The sequence below is a fragment of the Budorcas taxicolor genome, chromosome 8 (assembly GCF_023091745.1).
Source record: "Budorcas taxicolor isolate Tak-1 chromosome 8, Takin1.1, whole genome shotgun sequence".
Lineage (NCBI taxonomy): Eukaryota > Metazoa > Chordata > Mammalia > Artiodactyla > Bovidae > Budorcas > Budorcas taxicolor.
Genome location: NC_068917.1, coordinates 65,972,634 through 65,997,934, shown reverse-complemented (window position 1 = coordinate 65,997,934; position 25,301 = coordinate 65,972,634). Strand labels below are relative to the sequence as shown.

Sequence of the window (25,301 nt, the reverse complement as noted above, 5' to 3'; positions counted from 1 at the left end):
TTCACTTTCACTTTACTTTCATGCATTGGAGAAGGAAATGGCAACCCACTCCAGTGTTCTTGCCTGGAGAATCCCAGGGACGGGAGCCTGGTGGGCTGCCCTCTGTGGGGTCGCACAGAGTCAGACACGACTGAAGTGACGCAGCAGCAGCAGCAGCAGCATACATACATATACCACATCTTCTTTCTCCAGTGATCCATTGATGGACACCTGGGTTGTTTCCATATTTTGGCTATTGTAAATAGTGCTGCTGTGACCGTGGGAGTGCAGATACCTCAGAGATTCTGACTTCATATTCTTTGGATACACACCCAGAAGTGGGATTGCTGGATCATACCATAGTCCTATTTTTAATTTTTTGAGGAACTTCCATAATGCCAACTGACATTCCATAGAAGCTGAGACTTTAGCTGGGGGCAATTGGAGTTTCCAGAACGGTTTCTCACAATTGCAGGAATGGTTAATTCTATTGGGGAAAGGGCAAGAGAGAATTATGGGAAAATGAAAAGTGTAGGTAATGCACAACATCCCAGAAGGCCACAGCCAACTTTGGTCCCACCCACAAGGGCTGCCGTTTTCCTGATCAAGACAAGGGTCACTTAGCGGGGAAGCCCACCTCCTTCCGGGTAGCCCATTCGATGTGACCCCCGTTTCTGCTGTGGCTGCCTCTGGGCCAGACACTGAGCCGGGAGCCCAGGCCTGAGCATTCATTCACTGCGGGGCAGCCGGGCTGGACAGCACTGCGCAGTCCTCAGGGTGCTAATGCTGCGGCCGTACCGCCACCGCCCCCACCATCCCACGCCTCCAGCCGGCCTGCGTGCGGCGCCCTGCTACCCGCCTTTCCCCGCCGGAACTGGGCGCGCCCCGCCCCAGCGCCCAGCTTTCGATTCCCCACCGGCCTCTCGCTGCTGCTCGGCTGCGGCCCAGACACTTGGAGGGTGAATGGCGGGCTCGGCGGTGCTCAAGGGGACTCCTGGGGGGTTGGGCCCCGCGGAGCCCGAAGACGCGCGCGGTTGGCGCTGCTCAGAGCACAGCGACCGCGTGGTTGAGCTCTTCTGTCGCCGCTGCCGCCGCTGCGTGTGCGCGCTTTGCCCGGTGCTGGGCTCGCACCGCGGCCACCCGATCGGTTTGGCCCTGGAGGAGGCGGCGCGCGTGCAGGTGGGGACGCTGGGGCGCGAGCCCCTCAGCAACGGGCGGGGAGGGGCGTGCCGGGTCCCACTGGCAGTTCCCGGTTGGGACCAGGACCGGCAAGGCGGCCCGGAGACCATCTCGGAGGCCGACCTGTTGTTCAGAAAGAGAGACTGAGGAAGGGCACCGGCGAGCCAAGGCCATCATTTAAGCATCAGAAGAGGTGGGTTTGGGAGTAAGAACTTGGGCATCCAGTTGGCCGGGTATCCTGGACCTCATCCACCACGGTGGGTCCACCCCACGGCCTTTGGACCTAAAGAAAAGCTGCCGTTAACAAAGATGAAAAAATCCCTCCCGCTTAGAAAACAACTGTGTTTCAGGAAAGCCACACACACACACACACACACACACACACACACACGCGCGCGCGCGCGCGCACACAGGCACACAGCCAGTGGGAGCTAGGTCAACCGCTTCGCCGACAAAAAGAGGCTTCTGGAGGCAGAGGCTGGGCCTTGAACCCAGGACTCCTCCCCACGGGCCCAGTCTCAACTTGGAGCTCTCATCCATGCTTAATCCTAATAGTGAAAGGGGGCTCTGGACTCCTGTTCCAGCCTAGTGGCCAGCTTGTCCAGTGACTGGCCAAATCCCTGCAAAGCCCTTTTTGGGCTAGACAGATGCTCCCCTGACAGATTTGATTCTACCACTCTACCTTCAGGAAGCCTCCTGTGATTAATCCAGCCCTACAGCCATTCCCTGCGCTTGACTTAGCCATTGTGACTTTGAAGCTCCAAGGTGAGAATGGGCCACCTTGGGCTAATCTAGCAGGTGGAGCCCAGGATTCAAGGCTTTCCTCTGCCTCCAAGATCTTCTTTTTCTTATCTATAAAATAGTTAATAATAACAGTAGTTCCTCAAAATGCTGTTTTCAGAGTTAACAAGGCTGCTTTCAGAGATAACATCTTCTAATAGGTAGGTCCACCTACCTCTTGTATCCACACACCCATTCATTCATTAGACATCCATTCAGCTTATACCTGTGCCATGAGTCAAGGTGAGGTGAGGTGAAGTCGCTCAGTCGTGTCCGACTCTTCGCGACCCCGTGGACTGTAACCTTCTAGGCTTCTCCGTCCATGGGATTCTCCAGGCAAGACTACTGGAGTGGATTGCCATTTCCTTCTCCAGGGGATCTTCCCAACCCAGGGATCAAACCCGGGTCTCCCGCATTGGAGGCAGACGCTTTAACTTCTGAACCACCAGGGAAGATCAAGGAACAGAGCAGTTCTTCCCCGACCGGGAGGCGTTCCTTGGCTAGTAGGGGAAGAACAAACAAGTGGCAACACAGTATGATAAGCATTGTAATTGGGGAGCCTGAGGCAGTAGTCAGTGGGAGCCAAAGAGAAGATATATGAACCAGGGACAGGAAGCCCAGGAAGAGTTCCTGGGTGAGGGGGTGCCATTGAAACTGGCCATGAAGAGTAAGTGGGGCTTCACCAAGCACCTAGACAGGAGAGGCACCCTGTGACTGGAGGGCTGCCACGTTATCCTTGGCTGACAGACAGGAGCTTGACCACAAGATTCAAGGCAGTGGTGGGGGTGGGGGGGGTGGGATGGAGGATGTGCTCCTGGAAGGTGGAAGGTGAGGCTATGGCTTATCCTTGAGTTACTATTGTGTTCCCACGCCCACTGCTCACTCCCAATCCCCCATATAAGCTACACCTACTGAGCATTTTGTGTGCCAGGCACTACACCAAGCATTTTGTGTCCTCATTCTTTACAGCAACTCTCTGGGGTTGTCCCCCCAACACACACCTTTTTTTTTTTGCAGCTGAGGAAACCGAGGCTTAGAAAGGTGAGGCCACTTGCCTAGGTCATATGGAAGGAGAGCTAGGACTCAGACCTAACAGGTCCTGTCCGATTCTGGGACTTGGGCTCATACAGAGCTTGCTCCAGCTCTCCACCTGAAGCTGGCAGCCCCTGGTAGTTCTGTTCAATTCAGCAAACACTTTAGGGACACCCTCTTGTCTCTGTGGGGGAGCAGGAGCCAAGAATGGAGCAGATCTGCCCTCAGAAAGTGCATAGTTGGTCCAGCAGATGAATGTAGTGTGAGCCGTAAGAAGGTAAGGTGGAGGTAAGGTCACAGCTGTAGGGGAGACCACAGAGCAGGTGTTTGAAGAAACGGCATTTGCAAAAAGCAGAGATATGGAAGGGAGTTGGGTGCCATGTAGGTGGGAGAGGGGACCTCTTCCACATGCAGGTCCTCTGAACACCAATCCAGGCCAGAGGACCACAGACCAACCCTGGAGGGAGGTTCCATGAAGGCAGCTCCTAGAATAGGCCCAGCACTAATAGTACTCAGGATTCACTCTAGAAGTGAATGTTCTTCCACTAACCCCAAGCTGCTTCCCTAAAATCCTGTTAGAGGGCCTGGAAAAGCAGGTCACAAGTAGGACTGTTCTAGAAAGAAGGGAGTGCCTCAAGGTTAGGGGAATACCTGATGTGGGCCTCTGAGGATCAGAGGGGCCCTAGTCCCAGCTCAGCTTCCAACTTGCCTCATGACTTTGGGCAAGTCGCCATACCTTCTGAGTTCCAGATACCTCCACTGAAAAATATACAGGGGTGAGAGGAGATGACCCCTGGAGTGACTTGTTATCTCAAAAGTGACAACATTAAGATTTTTGTCCTAACTTTTTCACATACAGAAATTCACCCAAGAATGTTTAAAGCATTTGGCAACCAAGAAGCAGCAGGAAGTTGGCAACATAACCCAGATAGAAGATGCTGCTGAGAAACTCAAGGCAAGTGGGGGATTCTTCCTGATCCGAGTCGAGATATCCACTTCTCCGCTCCGACACAGGGTTCTCCCCAATATGGAGCCAGGGAAAATGAAAACCAACCTCAAAGGGGGGTTTGATGGGGCCTGGAGTTTCTGTAATTTAGGGGACCCTTTTGAAGAAAAAGAGCACAAAATTAGTTGCAAGACCATGAAGGGGTCATGCTAGAGAGTGGCCTGGGGCTTCTCTGTCATTGGCTTTGCACTGAATCTGCCTCTACCCGGAGCCCTAGCCTTGTCCCGAAACACCTGACACAGTGGAGGAATGGTCTTTTCTCCCTCCATCACCAAGGCCATATTCTTAGACAGACTAGTCCTCCACCCGCTGCACCCCGAGTTGCCTTAAGCAAAGAAAATATAAGGTAAGGAACATGCAAATCACACTTTCAGTTTCACTGCTGAAACAAAGCAAATAGGTTTAAATATATTTCATGACATGTTCTTCAGGCTTATCCTATCATAACAATGTTTACTTAAGTGGATTCTTCTGTGAGTTTTAAGTAGGAAGTTGGGACTGACATGATCCTAGCTGCTGTTTTAACTGTGAGAATGGTATTATTGCTCTTTAGGAGCCTTTTAGGTGAACTTGGCTGGAGAAGGCAATGGCACCCCACTCCAGTACTCTTGCCTGGAAAATCCCATGGATGAAGGAGCCTGGAAGGCTGCAGTCCATGGGGTCGCTGAGGGTCGGACACGACTGAGCGACTTCACTTTCACTTTCATGCATTGGAGAAGGAAATGGCAACCCACTCCAGTGTTCTTGCCTGGAGAATCCCAGGGACGGGGGAGCCTGGTGGGCTGCCGTCTATGGGGTCGCACAGAGTTGGACACGACTGAAGCGACTTAGCAGCAGCAGTAGCAGCAGCAGGTGAACTTGGCTAGTCCCTTCCCTTCTCAGCCACTGCTGCTGCCTCCTCAAAGTGAGGGCTGGGGTGGGATGCCCTCCCAAGGCCTGTCTCACTGAGGGCTCCGTGAACCCGGACTGGCTACCTCAAGTCAGGCAGTGAGACTGGCTCTGACCGTGAGAATAGTTAGCACCCAGACTAGGTCACAGAATTGGCTCCCTGTTTGTCTAGCGTCCATTATCTTTTGAGTGACAGCCTGCCCCAGTTTACTGAGGACAGATGTCTTACACCTGTGGCCCTGGCTTAATAATCATGTCGTCTTCAAGAGCACGGCTCTGGACTCAGGCAACTGGCAACTAAGACAATATGGGAACTAAAAGTCGGCACACCCAAAGGGATAGCGGAGGTGCTTGGGGACGTTTAGCCCCGAGAATAGGCTGACTGTCTGAGGCTAAATCTCTGAGCAGACATGGTCTGGAGGCTCCCGAGGAAAAAGTTAGGATCCGTGTGGAAAGTCTTAAGTGGGGGGGGCAGGTTTCAGCTTAATCTAAAGAATGGTTTTCTTTGAAGGTTTCCCCAACTTTAGTTTTCCCTAGTGGCTCAGACAGTAAAGAGTGCCAGCGATGTAGGAGACCTGGATTTGATCCCTGGGTCGGGAAGATCCCCTGGAGAAGGGAATGGCAACCCACTCCAGTCTTCTTGCCTGGAAAATCCCGTGGATGCAGGAGCCTGGTGAGCCCCAATCCATTGGGTCACAAAGAGTTGGACACAACTGAATGACTAACACACTCACTCACCCAACTTAAACTTTATTTTGAAGTAATTACCAGATTTATGGGAAGTTGGAAAAATAGTGCATGACCCTGGGTAGATGACAAGACTCCTTGCCCCTTCCCCAGGCCAGTGGGATAGACTTTTACTGGTGCCTGGCTCATGGATGGAGCGGCCCTCTGTGAATCTGGTTCGATTCAGGTCAGATGGCCCTGTTCCCACTCCCAAATGGAATGATGCCAGGTGCCCAGAGCACCCTCCTAGATGACCCAGGCTCCAGCATGGTGTGGCTCTCTCACGCCCCTCCCCCTCCATGCCACCCAGGTCACTTACTGTCCTTCTGACACCAAGTTCCTTCTTTGTTTTGGGGACCTGGGGATTTCCTTTTTGTTGTTTGTTTGATTATAGCTTGGGTTTTCTTTTTTTTTTTTTAATCTGGTCATGTAACTTTAAAATTTGCTCTGCATTTCCGTGTGTTTGAAAGTAGTAGGAAGGAAGATTTCCCATGTCTGCTCCTTCTCCCTTTTTTGACTAAACTATGTCATTTTGGAGAAGGAAATGGCAACCCACTCCAGTATTCTTGCCTGGAGAATCCCATAGACAAAGGAGCCTGGTGGGCTACAGTCCATGGGGTCACAAAGAATCGGACACGACTGGGCGACTAACACACACACACACACACACACACACACACACACGTCATTTTGGGCTTCCCTGTTAGCTCAGCTGGTAAAGAATCCACCTGCAATTCAGGAGACCCTGGTTCGACTCCTGAGTCGGGAAGATCCTGGAGAAAGGGATAGGCTACCCACTCCAGTATTCTTGGGCTTCCCTGGTGGCTTAGACAGGAGGGCTACAGTCCATGGGGTCACAAAGAGTCAGGCACCACTGAGTGACTAAGCACAGCACATATGTCGTTACTGGGGCAGGGTGTTGTGGTTGTTTTTTAAGACGCTAACCCTTTCCTATGTCATTAAAAGTTGCTTATCAGTGTTGGTATTAGGGCCTGTATGTGCCATTATATGGCTCGACCATGAGTCGTGAAGCCATTTTCCTAATGCTGAACATTTAGATCCCTTCCAGTTTTTCACTCAGGTGAAACAACACTGCAGTGATATTTGGCACCTTGATTTATTTCCTTTGGAATACGTTCCTAGAGTGAGTCACCTGGCTCAACAGGTGCAGATGTTTGTGGGGACTCTGGTGCATTGTACCGAACTGCAGCAGGCCTAGTTGTGGCAGAGAGGTCTGGGGCAACCATGCTTCTCCATCCTTGCTTTCTCAGAGGCAGTACTAAGGCAAAGATCATCTGCTTGGAAATTAACCCATGAAACAGCTTGGTAAACAAATTAAAACCAATAAAGTTCATAATTGACCAAAGTCTCCTGATCAGAAGCCAACAACCAGGCCTACCCAACCACACCTTTCCAGAGAGCAATCAAGAAGGGCTTGATCTTGAGTCCCCACCCAATACCCTGTGAATGATTTTTCATTAATAGGCTCTTAGCTTCCCCATCATGGCTCTGTGGGGGCTGATACATCCAGGCGTAGGGAAAATCAGCACTTACCTGCTGCCCTAACTTTTTACTCAAACTGGGATAAGATGACCATATATCAGAGTGGTTATAGTCTTCTTTCAAATCTTCCAAATTTTCTACTGCGGGCTTTTGATACTTTTGTAAATGACAACAAACAAAGTATATAAATACACAGTGTATAGAATCTTCCTGCCAAGCCGGAGACTTGTATTTGACACCTGGGTTGGGAATATCCCCTGGAAAAAGAGATGGCAACCCACTCCAGTGTTCTTGCCTGGGAAATCCATGGACAGAGAAGCCTGGCGGGCTATAGTCCACGGGGTTGCAAAGAGTCGGACATGACTTAGCAACTAAACAACAATATATATAATATATATATAGTATATTGGTTCGCTTTGAACTGATGTGGCCCAAACCAGTGTATTTCTTTGTTTCATTGGCAGAATTCTCTCAATTTTTTTTTTAAACCATATTGCATAATCAGTCTCAGGTTGCTTATACCTTAAGTTTTCTATGTTGAGATTTATAACATCGTGCAGTGTCATTAAGTTTATTTTGTATATTCTTCTTTAAAAAGTGGATCTGTAGAAACTGCTTGGAGTACAGGTTTGTTGGGAGAAGATATTTGCTCTCAGTTTCTAGAAAAAGGTTCTCCATGTACATACGTTGCCTCCAAAATGTGTTGATAAATCAAAGGTTTAGAATACATTTTCTTTCCTTCACTTAGTCATTCAACAAAGATGTACTTTCCAGGCTTGGTGACTCATAGAAACCATATTGTAGACTAATTCCCAAGGTAGCCAAAAACTGTTTACTACCTCTACGGCATGTGGTGGTATAAGTTAGACTCAGAGCCTGACCACTGCGTAGAACATTGTATGGGAAACACAGACTTTGGGAACTCATCCCCTAGATCCTGACAAACCATACATTCTTGCCAAACTAAGAGAACATGGCACCACAGGGGACGCTGCTTGGCACCACAGGGGAGCCTGCTCACCCCCACGCCTGCCTGGATACCAAGGATCTTCCTGCTTGTGGGTTGTATAAATGTTTGGTCTGAGGAAAGATACTAGCCTATTTTTTTTAATGATTTTAGTTTTTAATTGCACTAATAATGCATAAACATATTTCAGTTTTTAAAATTTAAATAGTGTATTAGAATATAGTGTAGATCTTTGGAAAATACAAAGTAAGAATCCCTCTTGACCATCTTCCCCAACCCTACACCTCTCCCCAAACATGACCAGACAGATATTTTAAATGCACGTGCAGACATACAGATGCAGATATCCATATACGGTTTTTATTTTGTGATTTTTTACATAAATGAGACCATCCTGTATGTATTATTCTGCAGCTTGCCCCTTTTGACACGATGTCTTAAAGAGCTTTCCACGACAGGATATATAGGTCCACTGCATTCTTTGTGTGTGTGTGGCAAAATACACATAAAAATTACCATTTTAACCATTTTTAAGTGTATAAGTCAGTGGCATTAATTACATTCACAGTATTGTGCAACCATCAGCACTGTTTTCAAAACTTTTTCATTACCCTAAACATAACTCTGTAATCACTAAGCAAGTATTTCCCATTCCCCTCCCATTGCTCCTGCTGCTGCTAAGTCGCTTCAGTCATGTCCAACTCTGTGCAACCCCATAGATGGCAGCCCACCAGGGTCTCCCGTCCCTGGGATTTTCCAGGCAAGAACACTGGAGTGTGTTGCCATTTTCTTCTCCAGTGCATGAAAGTGAAAAGTGAAAGCGAAGTCGCTCAGTCGTGTCCAACTCTTAGCGACCCCATGGACTGCAGCCTACCAGGCTCCTCCGTCCATGGGGTTTTCCAGGCAAGAGTACTGGAGTGGCGTGCCATGGCCTTCTCTGATTCCCCTCCCACTAGCTCCTGGTAACCTCTAGTCTACCTCCTGTCTCTATGAATTTGACTATTCTAGATATTTCATATCAGTGGAATCATACAACATTTGTTCTTCTGTGTCTGGCTTATTTCATTTAACATCATATCTTCAAGACTCATCCGAATTATAGCACATATCAAAACACTGAATTCGTTTTAATCACTGTATGTTATTTCAGCGTGTGAATGCGGCATAATTTGTACAATGAACATACATATACTTCTCATATTGAAACTTTTATCCAACTTTTCTCTGTCACCAACAGTGCTATAGTGAGTGTCTTGTTACACAAATCTCTATGCACATGTGAAAACATTTTCTAGGATCAATTCCTGCAAGAGGAGTTACTGCATCAAAGGATTTAACATTTAAAATTTTGATGTTGTATCACCCTCTACAAATTGTAATAGCTATTAATAGACACTGCCACTCACGATGTAGGTAAATGCCTATTCCACACACCCTTAGGGATTCTTGGTGTTATCTATCAGTTAGCATTTTTTCCAGACTGATGGCCAGTATATATATATAGTGCTGCTCACTTCCTTGATCTTGATTTTTTGGGATGCTGAGGCACCTCTTCCTATGTCTATTGACACTTGTATACCTCTGGTCCATTTTTAAATGGAATGATTTATTTTGCACGATATGTTATGGACAGTAAGCTGTGTAGTTTGTCACCTGTCATGTAGCTTTGTTTATAGTGCCTTACCTCTCGTGAAGAGTTTCTTTTTTCATGTGATCCAACTTGTCATAACCCCCTTTTTGCTATCTGAGTCTTATGGAGGTCCTCCCTTCCCAAGTTTTTAAAAATAAAATTGTTCTATATTTCATTTTGATAGGTTTATTATTTTTTAATGTATAGTGCTTTAATTTATTTAGAATTGTCTGTTTGGCTTTTATTGTGGAAAACCTCAAGCGTACATACATGTCATCTAGACATATAATTTCATTGGTAAAACTCTGAGCATATTGTATCTATAAGATAAGGACTCATTTTTAAAATCAAGTATCAATTTTAAATACATAAAAAAGTATGTTAAATCAGGTATCATCATCATAATATCATATTAATGTCACCATATTAACAATGGCTCCTTAATATCATCAACTATCCAACCAGTAGTCACATTCCCAGTTGTTTTATAAATGTCATATTTTATTTGTTTGAATTACGAGTGAAATAAGGTTTTTCAAAATGCAGTTGATTGATGTATTTCTTAAGTTGATGGTAAACATGCTCCTCTGTCCTCTACATGTCTTCTAAATTATATCTTTAAGTTAGAGCTAGAGGCTTAATCAGATTCAGATTTACATTTTTCACAAGAGTACTTCACAGGTGGGATTCTGTCTGACTTTATGTTTGTATACAGAATAAAGTAAGTATCTAACAGTTTTATCAAACATGATTACTTGCATGCTGTACCAACACCATCCCTTGAATTATATATAATTAAATATTAATATATAATTATATAAACAATTATAAATATAAATATATAATTATATATAATTCAACAAATATATTTATTTATACTTTTCTAGCCTTTGACTGTGTGGATCACAATAAACTGTGGAAAATTCTGAAAGAGATGGGAATACCAGACCACCTGACCTGCCTCTTGAGAAATCTGTATGCAGGTCAGGAAGCAACAGTTAGAACTGGACATGGAACAATAGACTGGTTCCAAATAGGGAAAGGAGTACATCAAGGCTATATATTGTCACCCTGCTTATTTAACTTATATGCAGAGTACATCATGAGAAAACGCTGGGCTGGAAGAAACACAAGCTGGAATCAAGATTGCCAGGAGAAATATCAATAACCTCAGATATGCGAAGAAGAACTAAAAAGCCTCTTGATGAAAGTGAAAGAGGAGAGTGAAAAAGTTGGCTTAAAGCTCAACATTCAGGAAACGAAGATCATGGCATCTGGTCCCATCACTTCATGGGAAATAGATGGGGAAACAGTGGAAACAGAGTCAGACTTTATTTTTGGGAGGTCCAAAATCACTGCAGATGGTGACTGCAGCCATGAAATTAAAAGATGCTTATTCCTTGGAAGAAAAGTTATAAGCAACCTAGATAGTATATTCGAAAGCAGAGACATTGCTTTGCCGACTAAGGTCCGTCTAGTCAAGGCTATGGTTTTTCCAGTAGTCATGTATGGATGTGAGAGTTGGACTGTGAAGAAGGCTGAGCGCCGAAAAATCGATGCTTTTGAACTGTGGTATTGGAGAAGACTCTTGAGAGTCCCTTGGACTGCAAGGAGATCCAACCAGTCCATTCTGAAGGAGATCAGCCCTGGGATTTCTTTGGAAGGAATGATGCTAAAGCTGAAACTCCAGTACTCTGGCCACCTCATGTGAAGAGTTGACTCATTGGAAAAGACTCTGATGCTGGGAGGGATTGGGGGCAGGAGGAGAAGGGGACGACAGAGGATGAGATGGCTGGATGGCATCACTGACTGGATGGACGCAAGTCTGAGTGAACTCCGGGAGTTGGTGATGGACAGGGAGGCCTGGCGTGCTGCGATTCATGGGGTCGCAAAGAGTCAGACACGACTGAGCGACTGAACTGAACTGAACTGATACTTTTCTAAGCTATTCTTTCTCTTGATCTCTTTGCCTATGCCTAAACCACATAGTTTTAAATCCTGTATCTTTACAGTTCGTTTTGACTTCCCTGGTGGCTCAGACAGTAAAGAGTCTGCCTGCAAAGCAGGAGACCCGAGTTCCATCCCTGGGTCGGGAAGATCCCCTGTAGAAGGAAATAACAACCCACTCCAGTATTCTTGTCTGGGAAATCCCATGGATAGAGGAGCCTGATTGGGCTACAAGTCCGTGGGGTCGCAAAGAGTCAGACACGACTTAGCGATTAAACACCAACAAGGCAGCTCATCCTTCATAGATCTTTATTTTTTGTCTATGCCATGAGGCTTGCGGGATCTTAGTTCCCTGACCAGGAATCAAATGCGGCCCTTAATAGTGAAAACATGGCATCCTAACCATTGGACTGCCAGAGAATTCCCCTTCATTGATCCTTTAAAAAACAGTTTTTGACTTTTCCTATACTTATTCTCTCTCACAATAATTTAACATTTGGTTAATATGCATGTTAAGACTTTGACTGGGATTGTATCCAATTTATACACCAATTTGGAGACAAATGACATTTTTATAGTAATCAATCTTCCCAGACAATACATGGTTTTTCTTCCATGCATTCAGATTTTGTCTTTCCATACAATGTTATGCTTTTATTTATCTAGGCCTTTACAGTTTTTGTTGGGTTTAATTTTAAATATTTTGCTGTTTTTTTCTGCTGCTTTATAAATGATCTTTATTTCTCCATACATTTTCCAATTGGTTATAGCTAGTACTTAGGAAAGCTTTTTATAAAAAAGCTAAAGTGCTGAACTCTCTTTTTAGAAGTTGTAATAGTTTCTTTTCATGTTGATTATTTTAGATTTCCTGGTTGGCAATTATATCATCTACAACTGGTTTCGTATTATTCGTTTTTTTAGGTTCATGCAGAGTCAAGTAAAACCTGGCTGACCGGAAAATTTACTGAACTCAGATTACTACTTGAAGAAGAGGAAGCTCTGGCCAAGAAATTCATTGATAAAAACACACAGCTTGCCCTGCAGGCGTACACAGAGCAAATCAAGTCTTGTGGGGAACAAATTGATGTCGTGAACACTCTGTCCAACAGGGTCTGGACTATCAGCCAAGAAACCAATCCTGTACAGCTGCTGCAGGTAATGCTGGGTTTCTGCTCCACAGTGGACACTGGCCATCGTTTTTCATCTTGGCTAATGCGGCACTGAACACAGTGTTCATACATTGAGTAAATACACAGAGAATTTCTTTGCCAGCATGTAGACTTCCTTGCCCCTACACAAGTCAGAAAATATACATTGTTAGGAAGATAATATACATCTTGGACTAGTTAAATGATATTATCAATCACCATTTTTGAGGGCCTCTGTGTTTCAAGCACTTTAGTTATCTTAGCTCTAATATTTACTAAGAACTCTGCAAATTAGATATTCTCATGTCATTTTACTAAGGAGAAATTGAGGCTCCAGGAGATGCAGGAACTCATCCAAGATTATGCAGCTGGTAGGTGGTAGATCAGGGATCAGGTCTGTCTGAATCTAAAGCCACAAGACATCTCTGCCCGGTCCTCTGACTATAGAGTCTTAATGGAAACATCACTCTTGGAAAATCAGGTGTCCTTGCAAAATCTACTAAGCAGGCTTCAAGAGCTGAGTCACAGTTTGCTTAAAGGGGAGAGAAGGACGGGACTCCTTGGCCACTGGGCTCTGTTGGAGGCTGTTATACTGAAGGAGAATCTAAAAACTAGTCCTGTGACATTCACTGCTACACTGAGTGAAAGCCTGCTGTTGAGGGTGGAGTTCCTGTCTTTGGGGAGCCAGGGGAGAAACTCTTCTGTCAGTGAAAGTGAAAGTGTAGTCGCTCAGTGTCCGACTCTTTGAGATCCCACGGACTGCAGCCCACCAGGCTCCTCTGTCCATGGGATTCTCCAAGAGTGAGCTGCCATGCCCGCCTCCAGGGGATCTTCCCAACCCAGGGAGCACACCCGGGTTTCCTGCACTGCAGACAGATTCTTTACCATCTGATCCACCAGGCTCCTGTGCAGTCACCTGTGCTCTTGGATTGCTTTTCTACTCATCTGACTCTTCCTTTTTCTCTTTGGCATGGCTTCTGGGAAGCTCAGAGCCAAATATGTTTCATATAGCTGGGATAGACTTTGTTCATATGGTTTGTGCCTCATCTCACTGGCTTTTAGCTTACATTCTTACCCTGGTTCTCTCTTGGCTTCACTTTTCTCAGTAAAGGCAAATTGTGCAGCATTGGATAACTTCTGTAAGATGCTTTAAAGGTTTGTAGGATGAGACAGAGTACAACTAAGTGAAGATGGCACTGAGAATAACCACAGATGAGCATGGGCTCTGGCTGCAAAATAAGGCAGGCAAATAAGTCAGTACAAAACTAGTCAAGCCAGTCCCTGGAGGATATTTCCACTCTTGTACCTTTATGTGGCCTTGGCCATTTCAAATTAGCAAGTAAAGTGTGTCCAAAAAAGTCCGGTTCTGTATGGGGAATCAGGGAAGGCTTCCAGGAGGAGGTGACGGTGGAGCTGGTGTGAGGGGATAAGGAGGAGCTCACTGGGTATATACAGAGGGATGGAGCAGAGAGGACATACCAGGCAGAAGGAACCATGTGCCTGCGAGAGCTTGGCAGGCTGGGGAAGCATTTAGGTTCAGCCTTGCTGGAGGCAGGGCAGGGTTACGAGAGGGGAGGGGTTGTTAGGAGATGCAACTGGATAAGGAGGCCAGGGTTAGTTGATGCAGGATCTTATATGCCTAGTCATGGAGTTTAGACTTTGTCTTGTAAAGAGAAAAGGGGTCAGGGGAATGTTTGGGACTGAGGGATGACATGGTCGGATCAATGGTTTAGAAAGATCACTGTGACAGGTTGGAGGATGGAAGGGAAGTGGGGAGGAGACCACAGGTATCCAGGAGAGAGATGATGAGGGGCTGGACCAGTGAAGGGGTAGTGGGGATGCGGAGAAGCAAGCAGGTTTGAGAGATGTGACAGGCTTGGTGATTAGGGGAATCCAAGATGACAGCTGGTTTCTGGCAGAGAGATACGTGGCTATGTGGCTGTTCTTTGAGTTTGCAAAGGCAAGAAGTAGATATGCTTGGTTTCATTCATTTATTCCATTATGAACGTTTAGCAAGAACCTTCTATGTGTCAGGCCCTATGCTAAATGCTGCAGTTTGGTGTTACCAGGTGGTCCCATTTGTCCCTCATTCCCCTTCCCAGCCGCACCCCACCCATCTACCCTCTTGGTCACCCTCTTGCTACCCCGAGCTGCTCCCTGCCCTCTCTGCTAGTGCTCTGACTCCCTGTCCAGCCCTCTGTGTATGACCTTAGCCCTCTTTCCCCACAAATTCCCTTCTCCCCACCCAGATGAAGACGGGCTCTAGACTTGTAGCTTCCTAGGTAGACAGGGCTTAGAGAGTACCCACAACCCCTCCCAAGGCCCAGCGTCCCTCCTGCCAAGTGCTCAGCCACCTTCCTTCCTTCCTGAGGAATCCATCTGCCCCTCCCATCTTGGGCAGCTCTGCCAACCAGCCAGGGCCTGCTCGCCTAAGGCAATCTGCTGTCTTCTAAATCCTTGCCTGGGACAACTCTCCAGAAAGTGCGGACAGGGAATCTTAGGTGCGAACAAGAGAATTTTCTGTAACTGTTTTAAGCAAGAAAGCAGTTTATGAAAGTATTCGGTATCACACAGGATCTGTAGGAGGGCCAGAAAGTCGGGATAAAGACCAGGCCAGCCACAGGAGTGAAGCCAAGGCTGTGGCACAGGCTTGCTCCAGTGTAGACCCTACTGCTTCTCCTCTGGGCAAGATGTCGCGGCTCACACCACCAACCCAAGGCCGCCCCCCGGAACCTCACCACTGGTGTCCCTGACAGCCACACGCCACTGTCACCACCCACCCTCACTTCCACATCCAGAACTTGGAGTGAAGATGCTGTGGGTGCAAGGGGGACCAGGACCGTGTTCAAGCTTCTACTTAGCAAAGCCACACTTAACACAGGAAGGGTTTAATAAAAGGTACTGTCCAGATAGAAAACAGGACAGCCCGCCACTCTGGTGGGCACGCCCCCTCGGTCAGCTTTCCAGTTGAGCTTCCAGAGTCGTTGGCTTTCATTTTTGGGGATGTGGTTTTCTGTTGCCCATTTTGGACATGCCCCAGGAGCACCTCCCCCCCAGGAAAGCTGGCCCCTCACTCTTTTTGTTCCCCTGTACCTCAGACCAATCCCTGTCACAGTGTCTGTAAAGCTTTGGGGTCCCTTTCAAGGCGGTGAGCTAAAGGCGAGGGAATCAGCCTGCCTCCTCCCTCGGCCCCTAATGCACAGAGTGGACCTCAGTGCACACTGCAGGGAGGGAGAGAAGACCCAACAGCCCCCCAGCACTGGGGGTGGGGGTCCGGGCTGGCAGCAGGTGTCAGGGCCAGGTGGAGCCTATGCTCGCTGGCTGGGTTTGTTCCTGGGCATGATGGTGGAGACTAGAACATGGCCCCAAGCTACCCTGAGCCCCGCGTGCCCTCGCAGGAGTACACAGCCGCTGAGCAGCAGATACAGCAGCAGATGAGGCTGGGGGAGCTGTGCCACCCTGTGCCCCACTCATTCGAGCCCGTCAAGAGCTTCTTTAAGGACCTCGTGGAAGCCATGCAGAGCCTGCTGCAGACGCCACTGGATGTCCGCCTTAAGGAAAGTAAGTCACTGTGTGACCAACCTTGGGTCCTTCACTCCCTAGTGCCGTCGTTAGAGATGGTGCAGTCATGTCTGAATCATGTCTCTCCTGCACAGAGGCCCAAGGCTGGGCCCAGCCCTCCCTGCCAACCTCACCTCCTACTCATCCCGAGATAGGTCCTGTCTCTCACAGCCTCTCTGCTCTACTCCTGCCCCTCAGTCACTCCTGGGGTCCTGCCTCACCTCAGCTTTGCCTGCACTCAGCTCCCAGCTGGACAGACCAACTCCCCCAACCTCCTCTGCCAGGTCAAGGCCCACAGCTGCACTTACTTGGGAAGCGCTTCCACGGGCTCCCTTGCTCTCTCAGCCATCCGCCCCTCTGCCCTGGGCCTGCTCCATCTCCTGCCTGGGGGTGTTTGTGAGTTGGATATATGGGCCCTTCTCTGCCTCTCTTAAATGCCTGGAGGGCAAGAACCACTTTGGGTCCATCTCTGAGGTCACCATAGGGCCTGACACAACGCAGGTGCTCAGAAATATCCATCCCTTCATCTCTGTTATTAGGATTCGTTCAAAACAGCTATTGAGCCCCTGTATGTGCTGGGCATGGAAGGGCACAAAACAGTGACCCTGCCTTTGTGGTGCTCAGTCTTTTAAGGGGAAGACAGTCAACTAATGAATACGTATCAGCAGTAAGAAGTGCCTTGAAAAAATAATGCTGAGTAAGGAGAATAGAGGGTGACCAGGAGAAAGAGCTATTTTCTATGGGGAAGTGGGGAAGGCTTCTCTGAGAAGGGGAGGTGGCTTGAAGCATGGTCACAGGCATGGACTCTGGAGCCACACTGCCTGGGCTCCTATCCCAGGCCCACCACTTCCTAACCCTGCCATCTGGAACAGGGCACCTAACTTTTCTATGCTTCTGCTTCTGCATCCATTGGAGAAGGCAATGGCATCCCACTCCAGTACTCTTGCCTGGAAAATCCCATGGGCAGAGGAGCCTGGTAGGCTGCAGTCTATGGGGTCGCTAAGAGTCAGGCACAACTGAGCGACTCCACTTTCACTTTTCACTTTCATGCATTGGAGAAGGAAATGGCAACCCACTCCAGTGTTCTTGCCTGGAGAACCCAGGGATGGGGGAGCCTGGTGGGCTGCGGTCTATGGGGTTGCACAGAGTCTGACACGACTGAAGTGACTTAGCAGTAGCAGCAGCACCAGCAGTTTCTGCATCCATAGAATGAAGATAACATAGTCCCGTCTCATAGAGTTGTTGTAAGGATTAAGTGGGTTCTTACATGTAACGTGCTCAGAATAGTGCTCAGGCGTAATAACCACCTGTGAGCACTAGCTGTTATTGTTACTGCTGCTGTTACATCTGGGGGAAAATGTCTTCTAGGTAGAGAGGAAAGCAAGTGCAAAGGTCTTGAGACACAAGGCAATTGTGAGTTTGACTTGCTGGAGGAAGAGCAAAGGGCAGGGGGTGGAAGCAGTCAATTAGAGTAGATGTGGGCACAAGAAGGGAAGAAGAGAGAGAGATACCAAGGAAACTCCAAAGATTTTGAACTGAACAACTAGAAAGAAGTTGTCATATTCTGAGATGAAAAAAGAGCACTTAGAATTGGAAGGAACAGCCCTTTTGGCTGTCTGAGTGGCACTATAGAGATTTGCAAGAGCAAGTGCTTGACAAAAGGCAGCAAAAAGGAAGCCAAGAAGAAACCCAGTGGTTGGGTTGATCCGTGAGTGGTTGATCCGTTTTCTAAGAAAGGTTGTGAAACCAGCAGCTATGTTCCAAATAAGAAATTCTGGGAAAACCCTAGTCACAAGAACTGTAGCAACCCAAATTGCATCTGATGGCCCTGAAGGTCACCTTTTGAAGTGAGTCTTGCTGATCTGTAGAATGATGAAGCTGCATTTAGAGAATTAAAGCTAATTCCCAAAGATGTTAAGGGCAAAAACTGCCTTTCATGGTTTGGATCTTATCCATGTCAAAATACGCTCCATGATCAAAAAATGGCAGACCACGATTGAAGCTCACGTTGATGGCAAGATTACCAACGGTCATTTGCTTCATGTATTCTCTGCGCTTTGCTAAAAAAGCACAACAAGCAGCACCACCCCATGTATGTGGTAGATGCCTTCGTTCTCCCCCGTTTTACAGATGAGGAAGCTGAGAGTCAGAGAGGCTAATTGACTTGCCCTAGGTCACACAGCTGATAGGAGTCGAGGCAGAATTAAGACAGACTCTGGTCCCAGCGATTGTGTTCCCTTCCCCTGGAGTCTGTTTCCTCCCAGGCCATCACCCTCATCCACCTCCAGATGAGGCCATCATTCTCACTGTCACAGGTAATACTGAGAGGTACTGCCTCCCAGGAAGGCTCCAAGGAGATGGGGTCTTGCAGCCCCCACTGCCCTTCCAGCATCCCACCTCACCCCCCTCCCTGTGAGTTCCACAGACACTGCAGGTTCAACAGGCTGAAATGGAATCCAGCATCTTCCACCCACTAACCCCCAAACCGCTGCTGCTTGCCTCCAATCTACTCTTCATTCCCCGCTCCCAGTAGAGTCAAGCCTTGGGACTTGTACCACTGCAGTATGTCCTGAACCTGGCTCCTTTTCCATTCCTGCTGCCCCAGGTCAGCCCTGAGCCTACCCACAGGATGTCTCTACTCTCACCCTCCCCTGTCCACTCCCCATCAGAGGGAGCCTTAGAAATTCTTCTGCTCATGTCTACGCTCCTTCAAACACCTTCCTTGGCTCCTCACTTTATATAATACTCCAAGCACCTGTCTTTGCTCCTGCTATATTCTTGGGAAAGCCTCCCATCCTTTTTCTGGGTGTCCAAACCTTCCCCAAATCTTTAAGGGCCAGCTGAGGTGCTTCCTCCTCCAGGAAGCCCTGGAGCCCTTTCATGTCACTTCTTGGATCCAGAGCACTTTCTGCCTTGCGATATAGTTCAAGCATGCCCATTTCTCTCATTTACCTGACTGAATTGTTAGAGACAGGGATTGTGACCTGGGTTTCCCCTGAATTCTCTTTTACCTGGATGAGTATGACCTTTTACCTGGATGAATATGAAAGGAGTAGGACCTTTTACCTGAACTCCCTTTGACCTGGATGAATATGACCTTGCTGAGGGCTTAGCTTTAAGTTCCTGTTTCTATCTTTATCCTAGAATTTGCATGTCTGCCATGAAATTGCCCCTTCCTTGACCATTGAATACATGGTTGATTCTCTGCATGGTCCTGGAGCCTGCAGTTTCCTCCCCATGTCCAGGGCTCACTCACACTGCCCTGCCAGTGCTTAATTTGCTTCCAATCTTAGAAAGTGTGTTTTTCTCTGTAGATCTGAGACTTGTCCTGGAGTTTTCCTGTTACTGTGAATTTGCATTTGCTACTTAAATTTGCATGCCATTCTTGGGGGAGAGATTATGTGAATCTCCAGTTCTGTAACATTTTTAGTAATGTTTTGTAGTTTGTGCTGCTTGCCTAGACGCCAGGCACTGATTTCTCACAATTCATTACAGGTAGGAACTGTCAGCTCTCGGGCTCCTCCTGCGTCCAGCCTGGTTCCTTGTTGAAAACAAGCCCCTCACCAGAGCGATCACTCTTCTTAAAATGTAAGACCCCAGGTGTGGGGAGAGGGGGAAGAGGGCGGGGTATAATGGTGGGGAAGGAGGGTCACTGAAGTAGAGGGGCCTCCCTTTTTTCCTGAGAGACGCACCTTTGGTTTTTTCCAACCCTTATTATCAGTTTTTTTTTTTTTTAATTCAGAAATAATACATGTTCACTGTAGAAAACAAAATTTTTTAAAAGAAAATAACTCATAAATCACTGAAGAGCTTCGGAAATTTTTCTGCTTACCTACCAAGCAGACAAGTAGTAGTAGATAACTACTACTATTTGCCCTTTTAACTTTCTTTGGCATATCTATATATACATACAATGATAAATATTTAATATATATATATTTTACAAACATGATGTCATACTATACATTCTGTTTTGCAATTTGTGTTATCATTTACTGATATATTATGGATATCTTTGTTTTTAAAAAATTATACAAGTAATGCATGCTTCTTGTAGAGAATTACAAATTACTTATATGAAAACAAAACAATTGCCTCCCCCAGAGATAAATGTTAATATTTTGGCATATGTTCTTCCAGACATTTTAAAAGTATATGTGTGTACAGATTTTTAAAAATGCAATCATATTACAGATATTCTTGTGTAATTTAAAAAATTTAATAGTATAGGTTGAACAATTTCCTATTTCAATAAATACAGATATCATTTTTTTTACAGGATACATGGCATTCCATTGAAAATGCCATATTTAAATCAATCTCATACATTTTGGACATTTAGGCAGCTTTACACTTTCATTTCTGTAAACAATGCTGCAATAAAGATCCATTCCTGTACTTATTTGTTGAATTAATAAGTGATTGAATACACCTTAACTCATTTTTGAATTTTTTTTTAAGAGTAATTTCTCAAAGTAGAATTACTGGGCATGTATTTTTTTAAACTAATCGTTAACAGATATAAAATACATAAAAGAATACAAATCAAAGGTTACAGCTCAATGATTTTAAAAAGTGAACACGTTTAATAACTTCCTTCAGACCATGAAATGGAAATTTCCAGCTCCCTAGAACCCTTCTTCATGCCAGTTCACTATCCCCAAAGGGTAACTACTCTCTTAACTTCTCACAATTTAGATTACTTTTGCCTGTCCTTGACTTTCATATACTTAAATCACTCAGGCTGTACTCTTGTATCTTCTTCGACAGAACAACATAACATCTGTTATGATCGTGTGTAGCAGTAGCTTGTTGATTTTCACTGTGGTGTAGTATTCCATCGTTTGAACATAGCACACCTAGTGCCTATTGATGGACATTATGGACTGTTTCAGCTTTGGCCTATACTGAATAACATTGCTATGACATCCTGGTACATATCTTTTGATGCAACTATATGCATTTCTGTTGGATATTTACCCAGGAATAGGAGAAAAGGATGTCCAGTATAACCACTACTATGCAATATCGTTCTAGATGTCCTAGAGAGTGCCTTGAGGCAAGAAAAAGAAATGTAAGCTCTAAGGACAGGAAAAGAGTAAAAAGAGATCCTTATGCAAAGGTGACATGATTCTTTACAGAAATCCAAATTAAGCTACAAATTAGAGTTAACGAATGACTTAGAAAAGCTGCCAGATGTAATGTCAGCATACAGAAATCAATTGTTCAGTTCAGTTCAGTTCAGTCGCTCAGTCATGTCCAGCTCTTTGCAACCCCATGAATTGCAGCACGTCAAGTGACTTCCCTGGTGGCTCAGATGGTAAAGTGTCTGTCTACAATGTGGGAGACCTGGGTTCGATTCCTGGGTTGGGAAGTTCCCTGGAGAAGGAAATGGCAACCCACTCCAGTACTCTTGCCTAGAAAATCCCATGGGCGGAGGAGCCTGGTGTCCATGGGGTCACAAAGAGTCAGACACGACTGAGTGACTTCACTTCACTTCAGGCCTCCCTGTCCACCAACTCCTGGAGTTCACTCAAACTCACGTCCATTGAGTCAGTGATGCCATCCAGCCATCTCATCCTCTGTCGTCCCCTTCTCCTCCTGCCCCCAATCCCTCCCAGCATCAGAGTCTTTTCCAATGAGTCAACTCTTTGCAGGAGGTGGCCAAAGTACTGGAGTTTCAGCTTTAGCATCATTCCTTCCAAAGAAATCCCAGGGCTGATCTACTTCAGAATGGACTGGTTGGATCTCCTTGCAGTCCAAGGGACTCTCAAGAGTCTTCTCCAACACCACAGTCCAAAAGCATCAATTCTTCGGCGCTCAGCTTTCTTCACAGTCCAACTCTCACATCCATACATGACCACTGGAAAAACCATAGCCTTGACTAGACAGACCTTTGTTGGCAAAGTAATGTCTCTGCTTTTTAATATGCTATCTAGGTTGGTCATAACTTTCCTTCCAGGGAGTAAGCATCTTTTAATTTCATGGCTGCAGTCACCATCTGCAGTGATTTTGGAGCTCCCCAAAATAAAATCTGACACTGTTTCCACTGTTTCCCCATCTATTTCCCATGAAGTGATGAGACCCGATGTCATGATCTTAGTTTTCTGAATGTTGAGCTTTAAGCCAACTTTTTCACTCTCTCACTTTCATCAAGAGGCTTTTTAGTTCTTCACTTTCTGCCATAAGGGTGGTGTCGTCTGCATATCTGAGGTTATTGATATTTCTCCCGGCAATCTTGATTCCAGCTTGTGCTTCTTCCAGCCCAGTGTTTCTCATGATGTACCCTGCATATAAGTTAAATAAGCAGGGTGACAATATACAGCCTTGACGTACTCCTTTTCCTATTTGGAACAAGTCTGTTGTTCCATGTCCAGTTCTAACTGTTGCTTCTTGACCTGCATATAGGTTTCTCAAGAGGCAGGTCAGGTAGGCTGGTATTCCTATCTCTTTCAGAATTTTCCAGTTTATTGTGATCCACACAGTCAAAGGCTTTGGCATAGTCAATAAAGCAGAAATAAATAGATGTTTTTCTGGAACTCTCTTGCTTTTTCCATGATCCAGTGGATGTTGGCAATTTGAGCTCTGATTCCTCTGCCTTTTCTAGAACTAGCTTGAACATCCGGAAGTTCATGGTTCACGTATCGCTGAAGCCTGCCTTGGAGAATTTTGAGCATTACTTGACTAGCGTGTGAGATGAGTGCAATTGTGCGGTAGTTTGAGCATTCTTTGGCATTGCCTTTCTTTGGGACTGGAATGAAAACTGACCTTTTCCAGTCCTGTGGCCACTGCTGAGTTTTCCAAAGTTGCTGGCATATTGAGTGCAGCACTTTCACAGCATCATCTTTCAGGATTTGAAAAAGCTCCACTGGAATTCCATCACCTCCACTAGCTTTGTTCATAATGATGCTTTCGAAGGCCCACTTGACTTCACATTGCAGGATGTCTGGCTCTAGGTGAGTGATCACACCATCGTGATTATCTTGGTCTTGAAGATCTTTTTTGTACAGTTCTTCTGTGTATTCTTGCCACCTCTTCTTAATATCTTCTGCTTCTGTTAGATCCATACCATTTCTGTCCTTTATCGAGCCCATCTTTGCATGAAACGTTTCCTTGGTATCTCTAATTTTCTTGAAGCGATCTCTAGTCTTTCCTATTCTGTTGTTTTCCTCTATTTCTTTGCATTGATTGCTGAGGAAGGCTTTCTTATCTCTTCTTGCTATTCTTTGGAACTCTGCATTCAGATGCTTATATCTTTCCTTTTCTCCTTTGCTTTTCGCCTCTCTTCTTTTCACAGCTATTTGTAAGGCCTCCCCAGACAGCCATTTTGCTTTTTTGCATTTCTTTTCCATGGGGATGGTCTTGATCCCAGTCTCCTATACAATGTCACGAACCTCCGTCCATAGTTCATCAGGCACTCTATCAGATCTAGTCCCTTAAATCTATTTCTCACTTCCACTGTATAATCATAAGGGATTTGATTTAGGTCATGTACTGGTAATAAACAATTAGAAAATGAAATGTTAAAAACTTTATTTTTAGTAACACTTTCTGAAAACTTAGGAATAAATCTAACAAAGATACATAAAACCACTCTCCAGAAAACTCTAAAATATTACCAAGAAAATTATCTGGTAGTATCTACTAAAGTTGAACATGCATATGCCCTAAGACCTAGATTTTTCTCTAACTTCATGTCTCCAAATGTGTATAATGCAACAAGAACTGTAACTAAGATTTCAAATCACCACCACTTTTCTGGAGGACAATTTGGCAAAAGCCTTAAAAATGCAATCATCCCCATGGACCCAGCAATTCTTTTAGGCATATAGCCTAAATAATCAGATATATAAAGATGTATTCATTAGTGTTTTTAAAAGTCTTCTTAAAAGCTTAAATTTTTTTTAAAGCAGGGGGAAGGTATAGGTTAAATTCGAATTCATCTATACATCAAATCTTAACGTTGCCATTAAAATGCTCTTATAAAAGAATATTATACAACGTGGTAAAATGTTCATAAATACATCAATACATTTAAAAAACAAATTACCAAGAGTCTGTATGGTATGACACCAATGTTAAGAAAAAAACCATAAAGGGGCAAGTAAAAAAATTTAGAAGGACACCCAAGTGTTAAAATAGTGAATAGCGTTATTTTTAAATTTTTAGAAATTGGCAACAAATTCTACTGTACAAAATTCAAGGTGTACAACGGATGTGCATTAAAATGCTGTCTCCTCTCCGTGTTGCCCGATCACCTCCCCACTGGTGATTTGCGTGTTTCCAGTTTTCTACCGTAAACAAGCGCAGGACAGCCTGCGCACGCTCGGTCGTTCTCCCGGGGCCGGGGCGGGGCGGGGCGCGCCCGGGTCGCTGGCCCCGCCCCTGAGGCTTGGCCCGGTGTCCCCGCCCTCTACAGACGCGCGCACGCCCTGTCTGGAGCCCGACACGATGCACGCGCGCTTGCGCCTTTCTGCTGACCTCCTGACGGTACGCTGCGGCCTCCTCGGACGCCTGGGACCCACTGCCGCGCTGCGTTTCGACGCGCTGTGGCAGGTGCTGGGCCGCGACTGCTTCGCCGCCGGCCGCCACTACTGGGAAGTGGATGTGCAGGAGGCGGGCGTCGGCTGGTGGGTGGGCGCGGCCTACGGCTCCCTGCGACGCCACGGGGCCTCGGACGCCGCCCGCCTGGGCTGCAACCGCCAGTCGTGGTGCCTCAAGCGCTATGACCTCGAGTACTGGGCCTTCCACGACTGCCAGCGCAGCCGCCTGCGGCCCCGCCACGACCCTGACCGGCTCGGTGTCTTCCTGGATTACGAGGCCGGCGTCCTGGCCTTCTACGACGTGACGGACGGCATGAGCCACCTACACACCTTCCGGGCCGCCTTCCAGGAGCCGCTCTACCCGGCCCTGCGGCTCTGGGAAGGGGCCATCAGCATCTCCCGGCTGCCCTAG

General features: G+C 46.4%; 1 protein-coding gene across 1 annotated transcript; it reads left to right on the top strand.

Moving 5' to 3' along the window:
* The first annotated feature begins 942 nt into the window (after positions 1 to 942).
* Positions 943 to 25,301, top strand: TRIM14 (tripartite motif containing 14). Its single transcript, XM_052644779.1, has 6 exons — positions 943 to 1,158; positions 3,830 to 3,925; positions 12,559 to 12,792; positions 16,184 to 16,346; positions 19,842 to 19,934; positions 24,766 to 25,301. The coding sequence occupies exons 1-6, from the start codon at positions 943 to 945 to the stop codon at positions 25,299 to 25,301; spliced, it is 1,338 nt and encodes a 445-aa protein (XP_052500739.1).